General features: G+C 40.8%; 1 protein-coding gene across 2 annotated transcripts in view; it reads right to left on the bottom strand.

The window, feature by feature from the left end:
- Positions 1–204: 204 nt before the first annotated feature.
- The window catches only part of LOC136423601 (neuroligin-4, X-linked-like), a 49,276-nt gene continuing 26,564 nt past the window's right edge, over positions 205–22,916 (bottom strand). For both annotated transcript variants that reach the window (XM_066411829.1, XM_066411828.1), the window contains exons 2-7: positions 19,254–20,050; positions 4,163–4,312; positions 2,763–2,948; positions 2,103–2,372; positions 1,272–1,797; positions 205–1,064 (exon numbers count right to left, since the gene is read on the bottom strand). In XM_066411829.1, coding sequence (XP_066267926.1) covers positions 311–1,064; positions 1,272–1,797; positions 2,103–2,372; positions 2,763–2,948; positions 4,163–4,312; positions 19,254–19,695 — 2,328 coding nt within the window. In that variant the 5' untranslated portion in view covers positions 19,696–20,050 and the 3' untranslated portion in view covers positions 205–310. The remainder of the gene's footprint in view (positions 1,065–1,271; positions 1,798–2,102; positions 2,373–2,762; positions 2,949–4,162; positions 4,313–19,253; positions 20,051–22,916) is intronic.

Below are 22,916 nucleotides of genomic sequence, written 5' to 3' on the forward strand. Positions count from 1 at the left end.
GAATCATGTAAATCGAGACAAGAACAGTTTACAAGCCAGGAGCCTTATCTTCACCTTTGACATATTACCCACAATTCCTGTCGCCGCGCATGCTTACTCGGAAGTGCAAAAACGCTTATGCGTAGTAGGTGTTTCAAGAGGAGTGAATAAATCAGCACAATTCAAGCAAAAGAACATGATCTCAGTCAATGAAACAACAAGACAGGCACATATCGCATTTATTCTTACTTTGGACATTCAAATACATCAATGCTATCAAACAGCACGTGACCATGAAGCAGCCAGCGACACTTCTTTTTTTTCTTTACTGCTAGACAAGGCGAGAAGACTTTATCGTAGTAGTGTCCACCAGCTCCGATTTATTAGTACCGTCCGCTTCTAACGAGGTAGAGTCCTGGAATTCCATCATCTTGATCATCTCTTGAACATCTGAAACCTTTAACCTGACTTTATCTTGGGTATGAGCTCCTGGTTTCTCTTTAGATTTTCTCTCCTTACGGTGATAACATACGGCAAAGACAACGACATTGACAAATAGTAAAGAGGTCCCAACTGCGATGACAACGCTAAGTTCTGAAGAGTAACCGCGATTTCTGTTGCGTCTGTCCACGCTTGACCATTTGGGAGTCCAAGTCATGTCGAAACCTACTTTAGGTCTTTGTAAGGAAGGATCCGCGGTAGGAGCTTGCGTTGTGGGGAAACAAGTGACGACACCGTTTCTCTGATCACCCATGGCTCGAGTAGGGACTACTTCGTTACCTACTAAGATCGCCCTCCCCACGTCCAAACGTGCGCACAGCTCGCTCAGGGAGTGAGTAGGGTACGCATTCCCGTTCCCAACGACTTGAGGAGGCTTGAGTAGCTTGGGAACGAGCTCTTTCCAGAATGCTACTCTCTGGGAACGATACCCGCTTGGAACTCTTGGTCTCATACCGAAGTACATGTAACTGTCGCCTTCCTGTCCGACGATCTCGCTGTTGTACGGCTTCCACAGAACGTCTTCGTAACGGTTTGGTCTCAAGTGGAGGAAAGTCGTCTCCTGCTTTCGTGGCTCATTTGGACTTCTGTGGAATTGAAGAAAAAAGTAACAGTTGAGTAGCATTGAAAACATGTATGATATGTAAAAGAAGATACTGTAAAAGTCCGTGGTTTAAAAATGTGTACAAGCTGTAAAAGGAAGTGCCGTGACATTTGAAACGACCGCGTACTTTTTAAAAGCATGGGCCTTATCTTTAAAACAGAACGCTATCGTGGTCATGTAAAAGACCTACCCCGTCTTTGCAAAGTTGGTCCAGTAGGTCATAATGGCGGTGCTCAACATAGACTCAAGTTTGGTGAAGGTCATGTTTTTAAACATGGTGTCAGAGATCAAAGGTGCGCCGAACACGAAGGGAATCTCCTCTCCGTGCGCAGCCTCCACCCACTCTGGCGTGGGGCTACTCGTGGGCCGGTAGTTAAACGTGTAGAAGAAGGTGCCGGATCTGGTATTGCCGGTCGAGTGCATGTTTGCCGTTTGAATGGACGGCACGCCCATTTGTTGTTCCGTAAACATTCGCAAGAGGCCACTGCGTCGAGTTTTGTTGGTGTCCTCGCCCCAGTTGGTGTAGATGAAAGCCACGGCATCGGTAATTTCCGCCTCCCGGTTCGGGAAGAGCTGGTTCACGAAGTCACCGATGAGGAGTTTGAAGCCGTCCGCTGAAACGCCGTCCTCGATGCTGCGTAGATCGCTGATGTACATGTAGCCTTCTGATTCGGTCACTCCGAGGAGAGCATCGTACGTCCAGAACTGACCACCAGCTGGATGCAAAAGATATGTCCAAATGTGTTGTTGACTCACGCAATGTTAAATGTAGCGATTACAGCATGCATATATAGTATTTATAATTGTTTAGCGCTGAGCTTCGAGATATCTTACCGCTCGAGTGCCAAATCACGGGCGCTCGCGCCAGATTGTGCTCTCGCGAGAGTAGCTTCAAAATGGCGCCGGACATTACGTACGTGTGATTGCGTTTGTTACCGCTAAATATGAATAAAAACGTTATCATAGGAAATACAATTTAATGTTGTAGAGTGATTTAGAGTATTCAAATGTATACCGATACCACTCATAAGGTTCCTTGGGTGATCAGGTATGACGTCACCGTCCACGACCGGCCCAAATATGGGAAAGAACTGCGAACCCAACATCCTGATATCAGCTGACATGATGTCTTGGTACGGTTTTTTCCGCAAGCACTCAACCGTCTTGGAGATGTTCGGCTTACAACAATCGATCTGCTCTGCAAGAAGGTTGGTGATTCGTCGCCCTCCTGTTGAAAGAGCCCAACTGGCCAATGAAGAGCCACTTTGCAGAATAGCTCGGCGGAAAAGTCCTGAAGATAGGCAAGAAAGCTTATGAGACTATACATAATGTCTTTGTCAGAACTCTATGAAAATTTAGGTACTTATGCTGAAGTTAACACTGTGACGTTGTGGAGCTTACTTAAAGTCCATGAAACGGCTATAATTACCCTTCACTTGCCTAGTTGATATTGAAAGTGTGAAAGGAGAGTGGCATTTCTATGATCTTTTTTTACTAAGGACATGCAATATGTCAGGCTCTACTATACGCCATAGGTCGCTGAAAAAAGGACAGTAGAGATTCGTCAGGAGGTTGCAATCCCCGGCCGGTTGACTTCTTTGGCATGTTTGGCCATTTTTTAAGCGACCTATGGAGCCCGGAAGAGGCTAGCAATAAGTGAGGTTTTGATAGCGTCGCTCACCGTCCGCGCTGGGAGTCAACATCAGCAGGTTGACAGCAGCGGCTCCAGTGTCCACCCCGAAGAGCGTGACGAGATTAGGGTCTCCGTGGAACCTGTCAATGTTTTCATTCACCCACCTCAATGCTGCGATCTGGTCCAACAAACCGTAGTTTCCTGGAGAACTAGCGTCACCCGTGTTCAGAAAACCTTGGAAATGAAATGTTAACGTTAGCAGGGTTCTATTCTTCGTGAATCATGTTGTTCGGTCACTGAATGAAAAGACTCTTTGTACACAAACAAGTGTTTTATTCCACTGACGTTTCGGTGACCGTCTGTCACCCTTCTCACTAGTTCACTGTGCACTGCAGCTATAGGTGTCGTTGCTTACAGATGCGGTCCCAAAGGTAACGTACATATGTACAGACTGAAATAATTAATGTGGTGTTTAAGAAGTAGATGATTATTGTTGCACTGTCATTGCCACGTGACAACATTAATGTATATAATACACACCTTTGCGTTTGTGACCGCATTGTAACCACCGCATTAACTATCTCTGTACATATGTTAATACTTTTGGGACCTCATCTGTAAGCAGCGACACCTATAGCTGCAGTGCAATGTGAAACCGTCAGAATTGCCCTGAGCATGGTGACACATGGTTACTATAAACGTCGGTTGAATAAAGCACTTGGTTGTGTACAAATAGACTTTTATTCAAGGTTCCGTTCCCCTCATTGTGCGTTCGTGACTTCCCATAGTAAAATGCCTGACATTACACATTCATGCACAGGGGGACAATCACCATACAAGACAATTACAGTTCGATAAGAACGTTTACACTGTAGAGATAACGAACACTTTACATTTTGACATGTAATTAACAACATTGGAAAGCGTGCCTTGCACTACAAGCTAGTTGTAGAAGGCGTCTTCGGCATAATAATATTGAACGTTCAGTACTGCTCATAAACAATAAAAAAAAGCTTTTCATTTTTGACGACGCTATTTCTAGTTGATCATATGCTATGATGGTCTTTTATCGTATTGTTTTATAGGTAGGATTAGTTCGACAAGGTTTCAGAACTTAAATCTTTACGGACAAAATGTCTCAAGTTTCGAGAGGATACGTAGTTAAAACGCGTTTGTTCATGGATGAGGCTTGCCCATGCAACGGACATAACCACCTTATCAGGCACTTAGCATTGACATATCTTTCATATTGTGTTATCTGCGAATGCCACGTTGCGGTGACTTTGAACATATTCTCCATCTGAACATCACGATGCCACCAGAACTACATCCATATAAACGATCTCCGCCTTGAAATCAGCAATTCGAAACAATCCTCCCACCCATATTGCACTTCTAACGTCAACGGTGATACTTTATCAGTAATGCTGGTATAGAGATTAGCTTACCAAAAGCGCCCAGCCGGTAGTTAACGGTGACCACCACGACATTGCCTAGACTGGCGAGCACGCTTCCGTCGTAAGCACTCCCCGCTCCGTACGTATATCCTCCGCCGTGGATGAATACCATCACGGCCAGGGGATACCGTTCACTCCCATCTGCAAAGTGAAATATAGCCAATTACAAAGCTTCCCTGTGGATAGTTTGTCTATTGTACATTACCATGCGACCGTTTGGCCACTCTCAATCGCTCTAGCTCGCGACCGAGTTCACAATGCATATTCTTTCAAGTACACTTATCTAGTTGTAGTTGACGTTCACAGTAACATAGGCGGTACGTCATGTTGAGAACAGTAGCTGCGTTGATGGGAATGAAATGAACAAGTTGAACAATCTCAAATAAATCAGAGCATTGTAGCACGTATGTTAACTTATGCTGTCAAGTAACTACACTTGGTGAAAGATCTTATATCAAGACAGACAGCAAAATCGATAACTAAAGCGGGCCCAAAATGATTTGAATTGAATGTAAATACTACCAATACGGTTTTATAGACTTCTCAATTACATCTGCGGCATAGACAGAGAAATCGAAATTAGAACGACCGCAAACTGGTTTGGTTGAAATTGAAGCGACATGAATAAAGAAGAGTGGCGTTGAAGATCAAAGGGTGCCTAGAGTGGGGTGGGCACCTTGTCTCATAGAATAAAATCTAATTTAGCTGTTATAATGACCTCCTGAATTTAAAGGTCTCTCGGTGCGGATTCTGCTTGCATGAAGCCATTTACTACTGTTCGTTATGGGACGGATACAATCTATGCATGGTCTGTGTCCGGAAAATTCCAAAGAGCAGTATATCAGGCTAACAACTAACTGTCCTTATAGACTACTCTTGTATTTTTCATTTTTATTGTTATGTTTGAGTTGATGATAATGTGAAAGGGGAGGGCAAAATAGGTACATACGCCACTTACAACTTGCCCTCCCACACGGTAAAGACAACATCAACAGTACAATACAGTAAAAAAAAACTATATCTACGAATATATAATGCAACTCATAACATACTACAATGAAGCATAATCCGCACATTGATAAACAATGAAGAATATGTCATATTGGAGCAAGAACTTAGTGTAGTCTTGAAGCAACACACGAAGAGCTTGTACTTTGTAGTGCGTGTTACGAACCGACAAATATACATTCATTTGGAATCCCATATTCAATTACGTGACAATCTTCTTTTTCCAATCTTCTAACAGACACAGTGGGCGATATAAACCTCATGGCACGTTCAACCAATTGCTGACGTCACGTATCCGCAAAGACACGTGTCAATAAAGTCACGTGTCTGTAACTCTCGCGAGATTACGTTCGGCAGTGATTGGTCATTATTGATCCTGAAGAAGGCGACAGTGGTCGTTGAAAATTTGATCCTCGAATACCTTAGTGTTGGAAGAAAGTTTAGTATAGTATTATGATTACTACCCAAACAGATGAGCTTCCATGATTCTTTTTCTAATGTTACAACTCATAAACGTTGTGATACACGACTGACTGTATAGCAGCTGCGTTCCAATACAAACTGCAGTGAAGTGTCAGAGGTGCCCAGTTTGTTCTGAAAGTTTTGACAGCGCCGGTGATAAAAACATAACCGTTGGTGACAGATGCTGGCAGACTGGTATCGATCCGTGAAATGGCTTGGCAGCAGGACGAGATGACGATATGACAGTTTTGGGATATCTCTGAGATAGATTATTGTTGACAGTCAGCGCTGGTGTATATAAGCGGACATATCTCACTGAACTGCGGTACGTTGGCGACCTCGCTGCGACCTGAAGTAGTTTTGTGTTCCCCTTGACTTTATGATGGGAATATTATGCAAAGTGTGCAAATAGGACTAAAAAGACAACAAACACACAAGGCGTAAAGATATTTTCATAGATAAGATTTGTTGAGTGCTTTGTCAAATTGCTCGGTTGCAGAGTGGCTGCAAACGTGCTTTACTTCGTGTATCCGGCATCATGCACTATTGCACCATCGTTTATGTGAATTCTACGATTGTAGCGTGTGCTAGTGTAGAGTTCATTATGCAACCATAGATATAGATTATTGTTATGGAACGTTTGTTCTGTTTTAAGCTTGGAATGAAATACATTTGTCTGTCTCATTTTTACGATCATCATGTGCTTGCATATATATATGCTGTTATTACGGTGTAGATATGATATGAATAATGCCAGCATAATTTCGTTCTTATGGATGGTACCTAGTTGCACATGGGGTAGCAATTTTCCTTGCTGCTTCAGTTAACGTTGCAGAGTATATCCTCGAATGCGGGATATCCATTTTACGTCCCTTCCGAAAGACAGGTGCAGCACCAACCGACATTCCCTTCCCGGGTCTCCCAGTTACCAACTAATTGTAACCAGGAGCTCAACTGTGAGGCTGCTACCGACTGAGATTTAGGGACATATGGCACTGTTATTTTCTCCGTTAAAATGTTTTAACGTTCCTTTTACTTTTACTGACTCCATCTTATAGTGCAAAGGCTGACCGCCCCACCAAAAGATCTGACAGGTCAGATGTAGCTCGCACGTTGTTGTCAGGTAAAACGCTTTACGACCAGGATGTTGGTAGTCTAAGAGAAGAAATAAGCCATCGTTCAGACATGGTCAGTAGAAGTGGCGCCATTGGAACATCAGGAAATCCATAAAACGTCAAGGAAAGTGAAAAGTTATTTCCAGTTGGAGGAGGATCGAAGATCAAGTTTACCTGCCTCACGTTAACAATTTATATGGATAGGAATTCTGTGATTCTTTCGTTTTAGTTTGGAACGTTTGGGAATAATCATTATTTTGGCAAAAAGGTAATGGTAAAATAAGTCCTATGGGCTTTTTGAGGCCGTACGGAGAATGCGTTGTTATCCACTGTACTGTGTCAAGGTATTGGAAGGCGGAGCCCATCGATGTTGTGCCCTTGCGAAAAGCAAGGTATTGGAAGGCGGAGGTATTGGAAGGCGGAGCCCATCCCTCTCCTTCCACCGCCTTTTACCTCCCTAGCCGAAGTAAGGGTCCCATTTTTCCTTGTAGGAAAAACGGATTTTGTTCTCCACAAATCCCTAGCTACAACCTAACATGGCGTGGAAAAACAACAGAGAGAAAGGCGTTTGGCGGTACACAAATTATGTTTGATCAAGAAAGTCTGCCAAGTTCGACAAATCCTCTAACGAAAATGCGTTATTTTTTACACCTGAGTAAAGTGAGGAAAGTCGTGTAAAGTGCGTTTCCATGGGCACAACATCGGTCGCCTGTCATAAGATTCGAACGCAGGATCTCTTAGTCTGTGTTCTGGGCCAGGACACTTACCGTTACGCCAACACAACGCCTTGCCATAATCATGAAAAAAGTGGCCCTCAAGCTAACATATCCACCCCGTATGTGTAATAATATGTTACGCCAGTATGATTTCACATTATCCGCTGCGAAGTGAGGCCCCCATTTGTCGCGGCAATCTTTCATATGATCAACTCCTCGCGCCCACCTCTTGTCTAAACGCAGATTTCGATTCGCCGAACGGTTTCAGAATGAGAGTAGTTTGTATGAGTTATAGAAGGCAATGGCCTTAATAGACACACACAGGTGGGTACAGGCATTGAATAATGATAAGTACAACAGAGAGAGATGTGGACGCGAGAGTCCGTGTCTGGTGAGACCGTTTGGGCATGTCGAGATAAAATGTAATGGTGAAGGTAGTCCCATAGCCTTTTTGAGGCCGTAGGGGCAGTGCCAGTGGGCTGTTATCCGCTGTGTCTAGCGGTCACGGTATTAGAACGTCTGGGAATCATACCTATCATGGTAAAAAGGTAAAGGTAAAATTAGTTTCATAGACTTTTTGAGGCCGTAGGGGCAGTGGGTGGTTAAGTTATCCACTGTGTTTAGGGCATGGTATTGGAACGTTTAAAAATTTCAGGAATCATAATCATCATGGTAAAAAGGTGAAGGTAAAATTAGCTCAATGGGCTTTTGAGGCCGTAGGGGCAGGGGTTTCTCTAGGACATTGTATTGGAAGGTGGACCCCAATCGTCTCATTTCACCGCCTTTAACCCCCCCAACCGAAGTCAGGTACTCATTTTTACACCTGGGTAGAGCAGGGAAAGTCATGTAAGATACTTTTCACAAGGATACAACATCGGTGGCATGTCAGGGAATTCGAACCCAGGGCCTCGGGGTTCTGGGCCAAATACCTTAACCGTTAAGCCAACGCGACGCCACAATGTAGGAATACTACGCGGGTAAAGGGAGTAAAGATAACGAATCTACTGACTAAACTTCATTGTTGAACACTTACGCCTGGGCAACCGGGATCAACAGTTAGTAATAGCAGCTTGCGGAATACAAATAGGAGGCAGTATCTGTTTGAGGTGCTGAAAGTGGTGTTGCTGTGTTTGTGGAAATTCGTCTAGACATGGAAAAGATATGAAGCCACCAATCTCGCAATGTGCATGAAATATAGCGAAGCATTCTTATTTCATGGATCAGTGGGGCGGGAATATCGCCAGCACATGCCGCTGCGCACTCATACACGTTCCGGAGCTTGATGAAATACCACTAGCGCGCTGGAGATGGTGTATTCTACCTTTATTAATGTCAACGGTAGCTGACAAGACCGAACAGCGACCTTTTGAAAGACGACTTTTGCGTCATGCGTTAGGGAAAGGGGCAAACAAATCAAGATATCGCAAAATGTGAGTTCAGGATGGGTTCATTGTGTTGTATGGGTGAATGACTCTTTTCCAAGAAAGCACTTGGGAGGGGATGCACTGAATGTCGGCTCTCTTGTAAAAAGGCAGTTAGAACATACCTAGTTTAGTGACGTAAACCACGCACGATACTGGATGCAATTAGCTGTTTTTAGACAAGAAAAATACTCTTAAATACAATAGGGTATTATGTGCCAAACACAAACCTACTGGTTATTTACTGCCATTTACTTTGCCAACAGCGCAGAACTACTAGCCTGGGTGCCATCCTATTTCTACCGGGGCTCCTACACTCGCTACCCTAAAAAGATATTTTTATGGTAGCGAGTGTAGGAGCCCCGGTAGAAATAGGATGGCACCCAGGCTACAGAACTACTGGGGCTAACTACACATTATAAAGCGTCAATCTTTCTTCATAACATGCCATGTTCAGATCTTTCACAGTTAATTTTTAGTACTATAGGATTTGTGTTATTCTCCTAACTTTTCTTTGTTAAGTGCTGTCTCTTTTCACTCTGTTTCCTGTAATGTCATAAGAAGTAACCACTCGTTAGGGTTAGCCGAAGATCTGAGTTATATCAAGCAGTATAGTGCAAAAAAAGTTTGTTAGTCTTGTGTTGTTTAAATCTAAATGGATCGATGTCACCCATTATCCAAAGCGTAGGAGCTCTTTCCTATATTAACTAAATAAATTACTTTAAGTCCTCTAGGACGGGATTAATACGGAATTCATTTCCAAACTATCCACTGTCGTTAGTTAAATAGAAACCCAAGTGACTATTAAACATATCACCTAAAATAAGCTTATTTGTTCTGAACTCAACCAAACGTAATACATTCAAAAGTTGCTCTGAAATATTACCTTATATAAGCGTGAGCTTTCATTTATCATCTTGAGCTCGGAGCCTCTGACTCAATAACAATCCATAAAATACAACCACTAGACGTTCATGAACTTCGTACTTTTCCCTTAGCATTCTTCTTCTTCCAATTATAAGAAATTGGGACAATTTGTCAAATTCTGTCTTAAGCTTGTGCAATCCTTGTCTGCCATTACTCGTACTCTAGACGGTCGATACGGGCAATTGCTTTCCCCTGCAGTAGACAGAGGGCCATTCAGCCCCAACTGTGAGATAAACTTCGCTCTCAAACGTTTCGGACGAAACTTTTAAAGTGCTTTCAAAACTCCATTCTGGTGATTTATAAGTTACTCGAACCCACTGTGCTGTCCACACACGGTACATGTCAGCTTATCGGGATAGACAAAAGACAAATTACTGGTATTTAAAGCGTCAGAATTGGATCTACATCGCGTTTGTTACTTTACGCCCACGCCTTTTTTCACGGGCAACTATTATGACAATGTCAAGGAACTCAGACTAGATACTGGGAATGATGTAAAATATCACCAGTCAACAAGAAGCTAGAACAGTTTTATATGACTTCGACACAACCGAGGTTAATTTCTCTTTGTTGGTGACAGTACTAGTATCGTTTTATCTACAATGTATCTGTACGTATACTCAGCATTCCTTTTTGCACCCCAGCATCCTGAAAGTTTTTGGACATAATTTGTGAAATAAATCACAAAACAATACCAGACATTTGAATCAAACAATCGAAACATAGCTATAGATCCAAATCAAACTTACAATTCATAAATCATAACCACAAAATAAACCATCCATTGATTGGTAGTTAAAACCTAAAAGAAAAGATTTGGAAACACGTTGCTTTGGACAGAAAATATTTCCAGGAATATCCGTGACGTTCTACAGAAAATACTTCCAAGAATATCCGTGACGTTCTACGAAAAAACAAAAGATACTTCCAAGAATGTCCGTGACGTCCTACAAAAAAATAGTTCCAAGAATATCCGTGAAGTTCTACAGAAAATACTTCCAGGAATATCAATGACGTTCTACAGAAAATTCTTCTAGGAATATCCGTGGTGTTCCACAGAAACTGATTCCAGGAATATCCGTGACGTTCCACATAATATACTTCCAGGAACATCAGTGATGTTCCACAGAAACTACTTCCAGGAACATAAGTGACGTTCCACAGAAACTACTTCCAGAAATATCCGTGACGTTCTACATAAAAGATTTTCAGGAATTTTCGTGATGTTCAACAGAAATACTTCCAGGAATATCTCGTGTCGCATATACGTGTGTCAGAGTGCATGGAAGAGCGTCAAGCTGCAGTTACGTGCCCTCCGGTCGGACATCAATCCTGCCCCGGCACCGTCCGCGGAAAGGAGCGGGGGTCACGGGGCAAGGGAACAAACCGAGCTGTCATTTATCATAAGTAAAACGCTTGGCATCACAGTCTATCTTCACATACAAACCCTATAGGCAAGAAAGGCTTTCTGCATTGTATTTGTCCTAGTGTTCTACAGAGCAATGTTTTGAAGGAAAAACCACACGATCTCAATTGTGTTTGGGAGCAAAAGTGTCTAAGGTTTCTCGCTGTTTCTTACTATCATTAGTAAAATATGCTTGGCGTTTCAGTGTATCTTCACATACATATTCCAAAGGCAAGAAAGACTTTCTGCATTTTCCTTTCTGTTCTACGGAGCGATGTTATGAAGGGGAAATAATTAGCTTTCAATTACTTATGGGGCGAAACTACGCAGCGGCAGTTTCATTCTCGTAGTTTCTAAGATAGTGGGGTCATGAGGCAACGGAACAAACCGAGTTGTCATTTATCATAAGTAAAACACGCTTGGCATCTCAGTCATTACATAAACATCCAGAAGGCAAGAAACCTTTCTGCATTTTTCTTATTAATCTCCGAAGCAATGTTTCGAAGGTGAAAGGGAAAATCTAAGCATGCAATTGTCAAGACAACTGGTTAAAAGGAAAACTACGCAGTATCCTCCTGTTTGGGAGCAAAAGTGTCATCCTCATCCCTTTTAAGACAGTGGGGGCGATGTCCTGTAAGCCTACTTGGCGCCGTCATGCTTGTCTACTTGTAGACACTACTAAAGAGGGGGCAAAAACATTACATCTGAAAAGTGCAACCTTTTTCATAATTGCACTTAGGTTTTCAAGCAAAAAGGCGGTTGATGCACGGTTAAAGAACGTTTGACGAATGACTGGCCTTAAGCGGTGTTGCGGTAATTATATTTATTCATAGATAGATGGATAGATAGATGGGTAGATAGATGGATAGATAGATAGATGGATATATAACTTCTGTAGTTGGCTGTCACAGTCGGGAATTTTCGTGCCCTAACAAGTTTGTTTCGGCACTCCGACTCTTTTATCCATTTTAGTAGAAGTGGTAGCGTGTAATAAAGTACATTGTCGGTACAAAAGTGGAGGGCCAATAATTCATGTAAGCATCTATAACATCTTCCATTGGACACATCCATATATGACAGTGTTTGAGATGACCCCCTGTCACAGGGCATCCATTTATACTTTGACGAAATGACATGTTTCTGATCGCCCAATCCCTAGCTCTTGAACACAGAACAGTTTATATGCAGCACGCAATGTCGTGCCCGTTCCTTGGTACTGATACTACAGCGTTGGTTCAGATTCTAGATCTTGACAGTCTTTTTTTACTTTGTCTACTGAGTCTTTGTTTTCTGTACATTTTTCTGTCAATGTTGGCGTGTGTTCATGATTTGTTTGTCATACACTGTCAGTAGAGTGACAGGAAGTGAGTGGGAAGATGATAGCAAAGGTCAGACATGCCCGAGTGACAGGAAGTACAGTTCAGAGGCGGTAGAACTTGTCGTCAGTCCGACATGGCAGTCCAGGTTATAAAGGTCAATGGAAGATGCTACTAATTCACCAGAAGGTATTAGTTTTTGTCTGTCTGTTTTTTCTGTCTTCATTTTGCAGCTGCTTTGTACTACTTACAGCATGTTTTTTTGGAAACGGAGAAAAATTGATGCGCGCGCGGATGCCATCCATGTAATCCAATCTACACGGCCTTACTCAAGCAAGTGACTAAAATTCGGAAACAGTCACCAGACATCAATGTGTCTTAGAAATCTTGTTGTCCATCGAGTAGCCTAGCCCACGCTAGCGATGAAGAACGGCATTTTAAAGGCGAAACATATCGACAGGCTTTGGCTCCCCAAAGGCTAAGCCTCGCCGTTGACGTGACCTCTGCTCTGACCACTCTGACTCCTCCGCTCGCCTGTTGAAGGTATTTAAGATAACAAGATGTCACTTCAGGAGACGCCAGACTGTCTGAGACGTTCTCACATGAGAGAAGTGCAACAGACACTCCAGGGCCTCGGCCATATTTCATATACCATGACCGAAACAAATGTAATTAGATCATATGGTTTCCACAGGCATCAAACGACGATAGATTCAAATAAAGGAATTATCTGTGTCAGAGAAAATTGCTCAATGTCTTCTTGAAACTGACATATCTAATTGCATTGCTCCCTGTATATCATCAGATATACTGCAGAATATTTTGTATCTCCAAAACTTGTATCTTCAGAGACATCAAGCTACGATAGATACAGATAAAGCACTAATATGTTGTAACGAAATTGCACATCTTAAGATATACACTGCAGAATACTCTTTATCTTCATACTTGTATCTTCAGAGACACCAAGCTACGATTGATACAAATTAAGAACTTATCTGTTTTATAGGAAATTGCTCGATGCCCTCTTGAAACCGACATATCTAATAGTATTGTTCCTTGTACATCATCAAATATACTGCAGAACACTTTGTATCTTCATGATTGTATCTTCACAGACAACAAACTACGATAGATACAAATTAAGAACTCATCTGTTTTAGAAGAAATTGCTCCATGCCTTTTTGAAACCGACATATCTAATAGCATTTCTCCCTGTACATCTTAAGATACAATGCAGGGTACCCTGCATCGCCATACCTGTACGTTAACGTGAACCCCTAGACGACACGTTAACGGTATAGAGTAAAAGTACTGTTAGTTGATTAAAAGAGTTCCGTTCTAGCGTTCCCGATGGTACCCTTTACGCATCAGTAACTGTGATAGATTATAGGACGACATTAAATCCGCCCGGTGTATCTTTTAAATCCAATAACGGCTCCGCTGTCTGAAACCTACAATCCCGGACTAATCCCAACAATGCATTGCGCACTGCCGGCAGATCCTGCTAAGCCGAGGTGACATCTCCTCACGAGATATCCTATACCGCGAGATCAATGCGCCTGTGTAAAGGGACATTCCGACAAGACATACCAAGGGAGGGAACTTTTTTTATTCCCTTCTGTATGTAAAGATTCCTTACATCGGCAAAGAAGTCGACATACATTTGCATTCTAAAGGTTACTTGGTATTTTTTTTATCATCTCTGTTTTTCTCCCGTAGAAAACGAATTTTAGGGAGGGAACTTTTTTTATTCCCTACTGTATGTACGCAAAGAAAAGTTACATTTGAGAGACTAAAAGTTCACTTACGGTCAGGTTCCTTGAACACACACGCCAAAGCTTCACAACACATACATTCAGAGCCACCTGTTTTACTGGACAAAAAAGAATCTTGGACACAAGAACCAGCTTTTTTTGGAAGAGGAGCAAAAGAAGCCATCTACATCCAGGCTCTACAACCATCCCTCAGTAGAGACGGGGGGCACCATACACTTTTTGCAGCTTATGATCCACTGCTCACCGAGTCACGTATTCTATCTGCAAAACGTGACTTTACAGAAGCAGTGGATTGCTCATTCCTTGACAAAAACTGGAGCTGATCAGTCGAAAATTTGAGTAAGTCCAGTCCATTTTTTGTGTCGGCTATTGCAGTTCAACATTGATTCTGAATTACTTCTTTCAACACAGAAGAACTTTCAAGTAAATTATGTAAAATGTTATTTACATGGGGAAAGAAGTCGACACACATTTGCATATTGAAGTTTACTTGGCATTTTCTGTATTTTTTCTCTATTCAACGTCATTTCGCCAACTGAAGTTTGCGATTTCTCATCCGCCCCTATGAATGAAAATGGATTCGTCCTTTAATCGAAAAAAATTGAAACTTTGCCAATATGGTATTAATGAGCCGTCCACAGCTGTGATGGTGACCTTCAATCTCATTCTGTTTTATTGGATTATCATCTAGGGGGATTTGTTACATATCTGTGTTGTCTCATGACCCCATGGGGTCAGCCAATTCATGAAGAACATTGCATTGATCGATATACATAATGCAATGGAAAAAAGCCAAACTGGATTTTTAATAGTTAGCAAAAATGTACTATAAACAATAAAACCATCTATGCAGCTGGATTCTTGTATACTTGCCACGCTGAAGTTTACTTGTATTTGAATTTCTGTAAATTATCATTCTCATGTTTGAAACTCCTGTTACATTATAGTTTTATTTCCGCTATCATTATTGTTATAGTTGAAACTCCAGAATTTTTGTTATAATTTCTATATTTTGTAAGTCCACGGCTTTAAAAATTTCTGTTATTATCATAATTATCGCCTTTGAAATTTCTGCACTTGATACTATTTCAGATGATGATCACTTTATCGTTATATATATTTTCTTAATGCTTTATCATTTCTTGCTGGATTGTTCGCTGATTATGTTTGTTATTTGTTTTTGAAAAATCAATAGAATGATTAGGAAACAATTATATCTTTTCAGAACTATGCAAAATTTCTAATCACATTCTGTATATAATTTAGATACTTTTGTGCAAGGCATTTGTATTCCCATGTGCAACTCATAGTGAATTGACATTTAACGCTGTTATCTTCACCATATGATGAATCCTCAGGGTTTAAAGCTGTGCATAAAATGTTAAAGTCATAAGATAAACTAACTCCAGGACGACTGGAAACTATTAAGATTGAAGATGCATAGAATTAAATTTGCTCATATGCATGACCTGGTGTACCCGTAGGTGCTTTAGTTGGAATATGACAATTTCCTTCAGGCTTTTTTAATTCAATCATATGGATGATATCTGCGCGCGCATCAAATTTCGTCCGTTTCCAAAGAAAAAAAGAAAGTTTTTGTCCCTGTTATAAACCGTGCAACGCAGCTGCAAAATGAGCAAATGTATGCCGTAAATTTCAACATATTTACATAAATAATTAGATATTTCCGGGAAATGGATACTAATGTCGTACAATGCCAAAGTCAATTCCAAAGTCAAAGAAGAAAATATGAAAGAACAAAATTAAAGGATCTATCATTCGTTATACCATACTTAGTGTGCTTAATAATTTGCTCAACCTCCCTGACCAGTTAAATTTCATAATAGATGCAACTTTTTTTTATAAACGTCTTTTTTATTCGGACGCTCGCATCAGTTTTTGAGTTCCTAGGGGATGTCATCCATATGTCAAATCAACATGGCCAAAATTGTCCTTCAGTCTCCTCCAAGGCTTAAAATGGCGTCTCTTGACGATCATTGTCTTACATTCCATGACATAAAGTGGCGATTTGTACACATGAAATGATCTATAATTATGATTTTTTTTTCTTTTAATAGAGGAGCAGATATACTTTCAGTGGATATCAGTGTTCTGTTGTTATTATTATGATATATGCTATCTACAAAAGACGCATCATTATAAAGCATATGCATTTTAGTGATAAGTACAATGTAGTCATTAGTGTTGTCACTGGGGTAGGAATAATATTACTCACCTTATCATCAATCCTTGTAATTAGGATTCAAATTGATATTTGTTGCGTGGCTGTTTGATTAATAGGATATGTTATTGAAGATGAAGTGACCGATGATAATGTTAAGCCTTCACCTGACAGAGGGGTGAATCATTTAGGACCATCATTTTGTCTTAATTTGTTGCTGTCAATGTGGATTGAACTTACAGGATTTACGAAATGATTTAAGTAGCTTAGTAATACATAAGTGTAACTGCAATTGATTAACAATTCTGCCTAAAATTCTTTATTTAGGGACAGAAAGGACAAAATGCATATCATTTTTTAAGATGATATATCCATGATATCTTCCGCAAGCCAACAGCAACAACACTCATTTAACAAGTGCCTACTAGGTATCACGAATGTAAAATTTATATGAATTTGTAGAATATTCTGTGTCATTGTATAAATGCAGTGTTATGTAATGCTGTCTAATCTCACGTTTTTTTTTACATGATGTATCATTTCAAAGCATTTTCGGACAAATTCACAGTATATCCACATAAGTGCAGTTTGTAGTTAAATACGCTGTATCCAACTGCCAATCACAGACATGAATTCTGTATAGATTAGCTTATATGTACATGTAAGACGACTCATACGTTGTGCGAAAATCCATCTTTAAGACATTTTTAAGCTTTATGAAACAAAGATGGAAGTCGAGCCTAAGGTAAGTGATAGCCCCCAAGGCGGTAGAGATCAATGATTAATTGCTGAACACTTTTCCAACGCTTTCTGCTCAAAGAATTAATTTTCTATCAAAGATATTTATTCAGGAACTATATCTTAGTTCACCAAACGTATTATTTTGGCTATATTTCGGCTTTTAGAAGATCGTAAGAATCGCATCGGAGCGTTTACATTCAATAAATAGAACATCGATATATAAAAGCTCATTTTCATGATGCAACGTATTTACTTTTTATGTCACCGCGACTTCTATGGCCACTCTTCATTTACTGCCGTTAAGGGAATCTCTCTACATTTAACACAATGAGACTAGGTGTTAAAATAGACACATAAACCAGACATTGTAAATGAAAGGTCACTTCATTTCGAGCTTTAGATAGGTATACTTTACGGACAAGGAAATTCTACTAAAATCAGTTGTAAAGCCTTTATTGACAAATGTACTTTATTTGGACACAAATATGTTATGATCGTGTTTTCAAATTAAAGGCCGGTCGTCAACTTTGTGAGTGTATGCTTTTATTTGGACATAAAAACAGGTTATGGTTTTCAATTCAGGAAAGTGTATTGTCGTATACGTGTACGATATATGGGATATTAGATGACCAAGCAATACATGTTAACGTCCACGTTTTGGTTTTATATGTAAGTGGCTTTTTATGCCCGTAGTCGTATTGAGTGATGTCTTTTGGGAGCTGAGAACTTTATTGCGATCGTTTATCTTGGCGCAAATATCGCGAAACATATTTTATCTTGTCATGGCTGAGAGAGAGAGCCTCAAGCCATGCAAGCTTATACAGGACTGCACAAGAGGGTTCGTCTTCTTCAAATAGCTAAGAAAAACGCGTGATTTGAATAAATACGCCATGAAACAAAGGAACCATGACAGGTTTAATATGAAAAGGGAGGTGCACCCAAGTGATTGATGACCTAAATTCTTCGGATGACTTCAATATGTAGATTCCAATTTCATCAGTCAGTTATGGTGCACAGCTATATACCCACTGTAGACATTATCCTTCATAGTCCTCTGCTCAGGCAATCGGGGGCCTCCTCATATACCATCCATTAAGAACGCATCTATTTGTGATGAAGTGTTAGTGGACGGTGGGACATCCACGTAATTGCCAGGTGAAGCTATTAGTCCATTATTTCAGCTATCTATAGCTGGGAACAAATGAGGTCCAAGTGTTGGTGCTCTCATTACTTCAACATTGGTTGAAATTTATTGCCATTTTTTCAGAAGACGTTTGGTTTGTTGTGCCTATCCTTTTTGGTAGGCACGCTAAGAAAGTATACAAAAAAACATTTGAACATTGGCGTACTTGACGAGTGAAACGATCAGTTCATTATTTTAGCTATCTATAGCTGACAACGTATGGGGTGAAGTGTTTGTGCTATCATTACTTCAACATTGGACAGAATTTATTACAATTTTGTCAGAAGACGTTCGATGTACGTGTTGTACCTGTCGTTTGGTAGAGAATCTCTATGAAGCTGTGCAAAATGATCACTAGACGGTGAAATTGTACAGGGTTTCGCTTTATGCTTTCTCAACGTGGGCGATATATATATATATGTTGGAAATACTGCATAATAGTGAAGCGCCCAAGTGTGAGGAAACTGGTTTCGCATGTAACAATGTAAAATTAGCACTGATCTATGAGCCCAAGGCCAAATTTGGGTATGGAATCTGCTTAAGGTCTATTATCACGAAGTAAAGACAAAATATCAATGAGAACAAAAATAAATCACCATTTTTCTATGGTCATCTTGAAAAAAAAAACTTGTAGTAATCATCGTTTATATAAAATGCGTTAATCGGGTTATGCAGATAAACCTATGGCAAAATACCTAATCTAGACATTCTATGACAAGGGGTGGGTTTCAAGGGTCATTGCCATAGTTCATACTTTATTTGATAAAAAAAATTATAGAAAATGTGTATGGTGCATGTAGTACTATGGTAAAAGAAAGAAGAACTTACCTCTATCCTCGGGGTGATATACATTCAAATACAGACAGTCTTCGTCCATTTTGTCCTGGAATGGCTTTAACATCGCTCTGGCTCTCTCTGGTAGCGGCGAGAGATACCCGGCTTTCTTCTGTAGGTTCGCCTGTGGACACACCGGTCCGAACGTCGTGCAGTTGTACACTCCCGGCCACGCCTTCGGTCTCAGAGGCGGACGAAACCTTAGCTCACCCACCGGTGGCCGTGCGTACGGTATCCCTAAGTACTGTATCACCGGTTTTAACCGAGGGTTTGAGAGAGTCACTCTCTTACCAACGATCTGACCGTAGGTTGTCTCCACTGTCGGTAACCCATTCTGTGGAAGCGCCTCTTCTTGTGTTATTAGAAAAGTGACTAGCACGCCAAATGTCTTGATGCAAAACGTCCTCATCTTGTGACCGTCTGTAGGTCTAAACATTGGCTTGGTAGTCCGTTAGATCAACAACATCAGGCGGCAATGGCCTGTTGTAGTCGTTGTTACTATCTGTAGGTCTACGTTAGCTTGGTTCTCTCCGTTAGATCAACAACATCAGGCGGCAATGGCTTGTTGTAGACGTTGTTACTATATGTAGGTCTACGTTGGTTCGGTCGTCCGTTAGATCAACAGCGCCAGCTGGCAATAGCTTGTTGTATTCGTTGTTACTATCTGTAGCTTTACGTTGGCTTGGTCCTCCGTTAGATCAACAACAACAGGCGGAAATGGCTTGTTGCTGCTACCGATGTTACTGCACAGCTAGATGTCAGCCGTAGTTGCAAGCTGCCTCGCGAGCTTCCTGTGGATGTAATGCAACGGAACACGTTAGTGCCTTTACGTCGGCGCATTCTATTACTTTATTGAACGCCACACTAGGCAAGCCGTTTACTATTTCCATCACATTGGAGGTTATGATATCAAAACTACATCGTTGGTGGGCTCTAGACAACTGTAACCGTTTCAAATTAAGAACTTTGAATCTTATCACCATTTCATGAAGGTTGCAAAGGACGTTTCTCAATAAAAAAACGACCCGAAAAACTGAACAAGCCTTTTACTATTTGCATTACATTGTTGGCATTGATATCAAATCTCCTTCATTGGTAGGCTCTAGACAACTGTAACCATTTTAGTAAATATTATCACCGTTTCCTGAAGGTTGCAAAGGACGTATCCCAATTAAAAAACACAACCCAAAAAACTAAGGAAGCTTTTTACTATTTGCACCACATTGTAGGTGTTGATATCAAAACTCCTTCATTGGTAGGCTCTAGACAACTGTAACCGTTTCAAATTAAGTACCTTGAATCTTATCACAATTTCCTGAAGGTTGCAAAGGACGTTTCCCAATAAAAAAACCGCTTAAGTAAAAAATAGCCACGCAGGTATCGGCAGGTTCACAATGCAGCTAAGTGAAAAATCAATTCCGCTGTAGATCTAATCGGGATTAGAACTACGAAAGGTTTTGATGTATCAATCTAACGTTTATGATATAAAAGCGTTGACATGTAGGGGTCAGCTAAATACCTTTTTATCCGCGATACGGTAATGAGACCGAGACTTTCCCCATAAAGAGATCGTAATTGGAATGAAAACGACTTATCTAAGTCGGCAGGGTCGGTCAGCTTAATTTGTAGTTCAGCCAAAACCGCACGTGCACGGATAACACCCTTTTTATAGTACATAGAATACGTGTTGTAAAATGTATATCGCTTGGATGTTTGAAGAAGTCGGTGTGATTATTGCTATGCACCTGCGTGAATTCAAAGTGATTGGATGACCGAGTTAAACTATTTACCTTCTTTTCATCTTCTCTAGCCCCATGGTTTCTGTTTTGTTGCGCTTGTAATTCTGGCTAGATTATTCTGACCTATTGATTTTGGTTATTTTCTGTACTTTTGTTGAGATTAATCCTGTCAATTGATTTGTAATTTATTTTTTTCCATGGTTTTCATATTATGGATAATGTTACGAATTATATCAATATCTTAGTTCATTTATTCTTTTACGTATTATGTCTTTTCCATTGTAATATCTATAAGATCCTTTTGAAATTTTGGTTTACCCTTAAATGTATCAATCCTTTTTGTCTTTGTTTCAGTTATGGACTATTTTTTCAAAATGCAATGAAAAAAGTTTTAAAATGATGCCAAGGTCTTTTTCAAAAGGGCAGATTTGTAAATAACAGTCATCTCCGTGGTTTCTACCCAATATCGTCATGTATTGATTGGGGTTCTTCTGCTTGATCCTGGGGCTTACAACGTTTCAAAAAATCTATCGGAGCAGGTCAAGTTGAGGAGTATAGGTCGTTGGCATGACCTTCTCAACGCCACGCCTCGAAAATGGAATTACTTTACCAATTTTCGCCGCAACGATTCGTACTTTTTGCGGATTACAAGAGGCATATAGATGATGTGTGCTTATTTTCTGGGTTAGAAGGACAATGCTGTACTGACAGCTTATCATTTTCAATCGACAGAAAGCTGACAGATTCTGCACAAAGAACTGTGACATGGGTACTAGTGTCCTCCAAATGAAAACGCATCTACAGTGGCTGTCACTTGAAGACAGAAGGAAAATGTCCAGACTATGCATGATGTACAAAATGGCAAATAATCTGGTGGATGTACCGACTACTAAGTATATATACTACCGGCTCAGAATTGACGTGTTCAAAAATTATTTCCCTCCTTTTTCCTTTTTTTGCCACAACGATTCGTACTTTTGGCAGATTACAAGTGGCATATAGATAAAGTGTATATGCTTGTTTTCTCGTTCAGAAGAAGACGCTGTACTGATAGATCATCGTTTTCAATCTATAGAAAGCTGACAGATTCTGCACGGGTAACTGTGACAGGGGTACTAGTGTCACCAATATGAAAACAGATCTGCATAATGTACCAAAGACTTGGTGGACTTACTGACTACTAAGTACAGAATAACAGCTCAGAAAAAACACGTAATAGTCATGCCGTCAAGTAACAGAGCTATCAACCCAAAATCGAGGTGTTCAAAAGTTCATTTTTCTCTAGAACTGTCGTATAGTGGAACTCATTACCAACTAGTACTGCTAGTAGGAGCATCATTTAAACAACACCTACAGTTAAATGTACATGCCGTACCTGCCTGCCTGCGAAGCTGGTGTGTTACTCCGAACGGCGGTTATACCGGCTATATAGATACAGAAACAGATTGTGACGTTTCTATATAGCCATGGTCCCTGCTACCCATTGGCTTTGTCCTTACACTACATGAGTTGAGTTGAGTTGAGTTGCACGCCATATATATGAAGGATGCCTGCGAAGCTGGTGTGTTACTCCGAACGGCGGTTATACCGGTTATATAGATACAGAAACAGATTGTGACGTTTCTATATAGCCATGGTCCCTGCTACCCATTGGCTTTGTCATTACTAGTCCAGGAGTTGAGTTGAGTTGCACGCCATCGTGCATATGAAGGATGCCTGCGAAGCTGGTGTGTTACTCCGAGCGGCGGTTATACCGGCTATATAGATACAGAAATAGATTGTGACGTTTCTATACAGCCATGGTCCCTGCTACCCATTGGCTTTGTCATTACTAGTCCAGGAGTTGAGTTGAGTTGCACGCCATCGTGCATATGAAGGATGTTTCAACAGGGGTGGCATCTGGCAGAACCCGCTGTAA

Source organism: Branchiostoma lanceolatum, chromosome 17 (genome assembly GCF_035083965.1).
Source record: "Branchiostoma lanceolatum isolate klBraLanc5 chromosome 17, klBraLanc5.hap2, whole genome shotgun sequence".
Classification (NCBI taxonomy): Eukaryota; Metazoa; Chordata; class Leptocardii; order Amphioxiformes; family Branchiostomatidae; genus Branchiostoma; species Branchiostoma lanceolatum.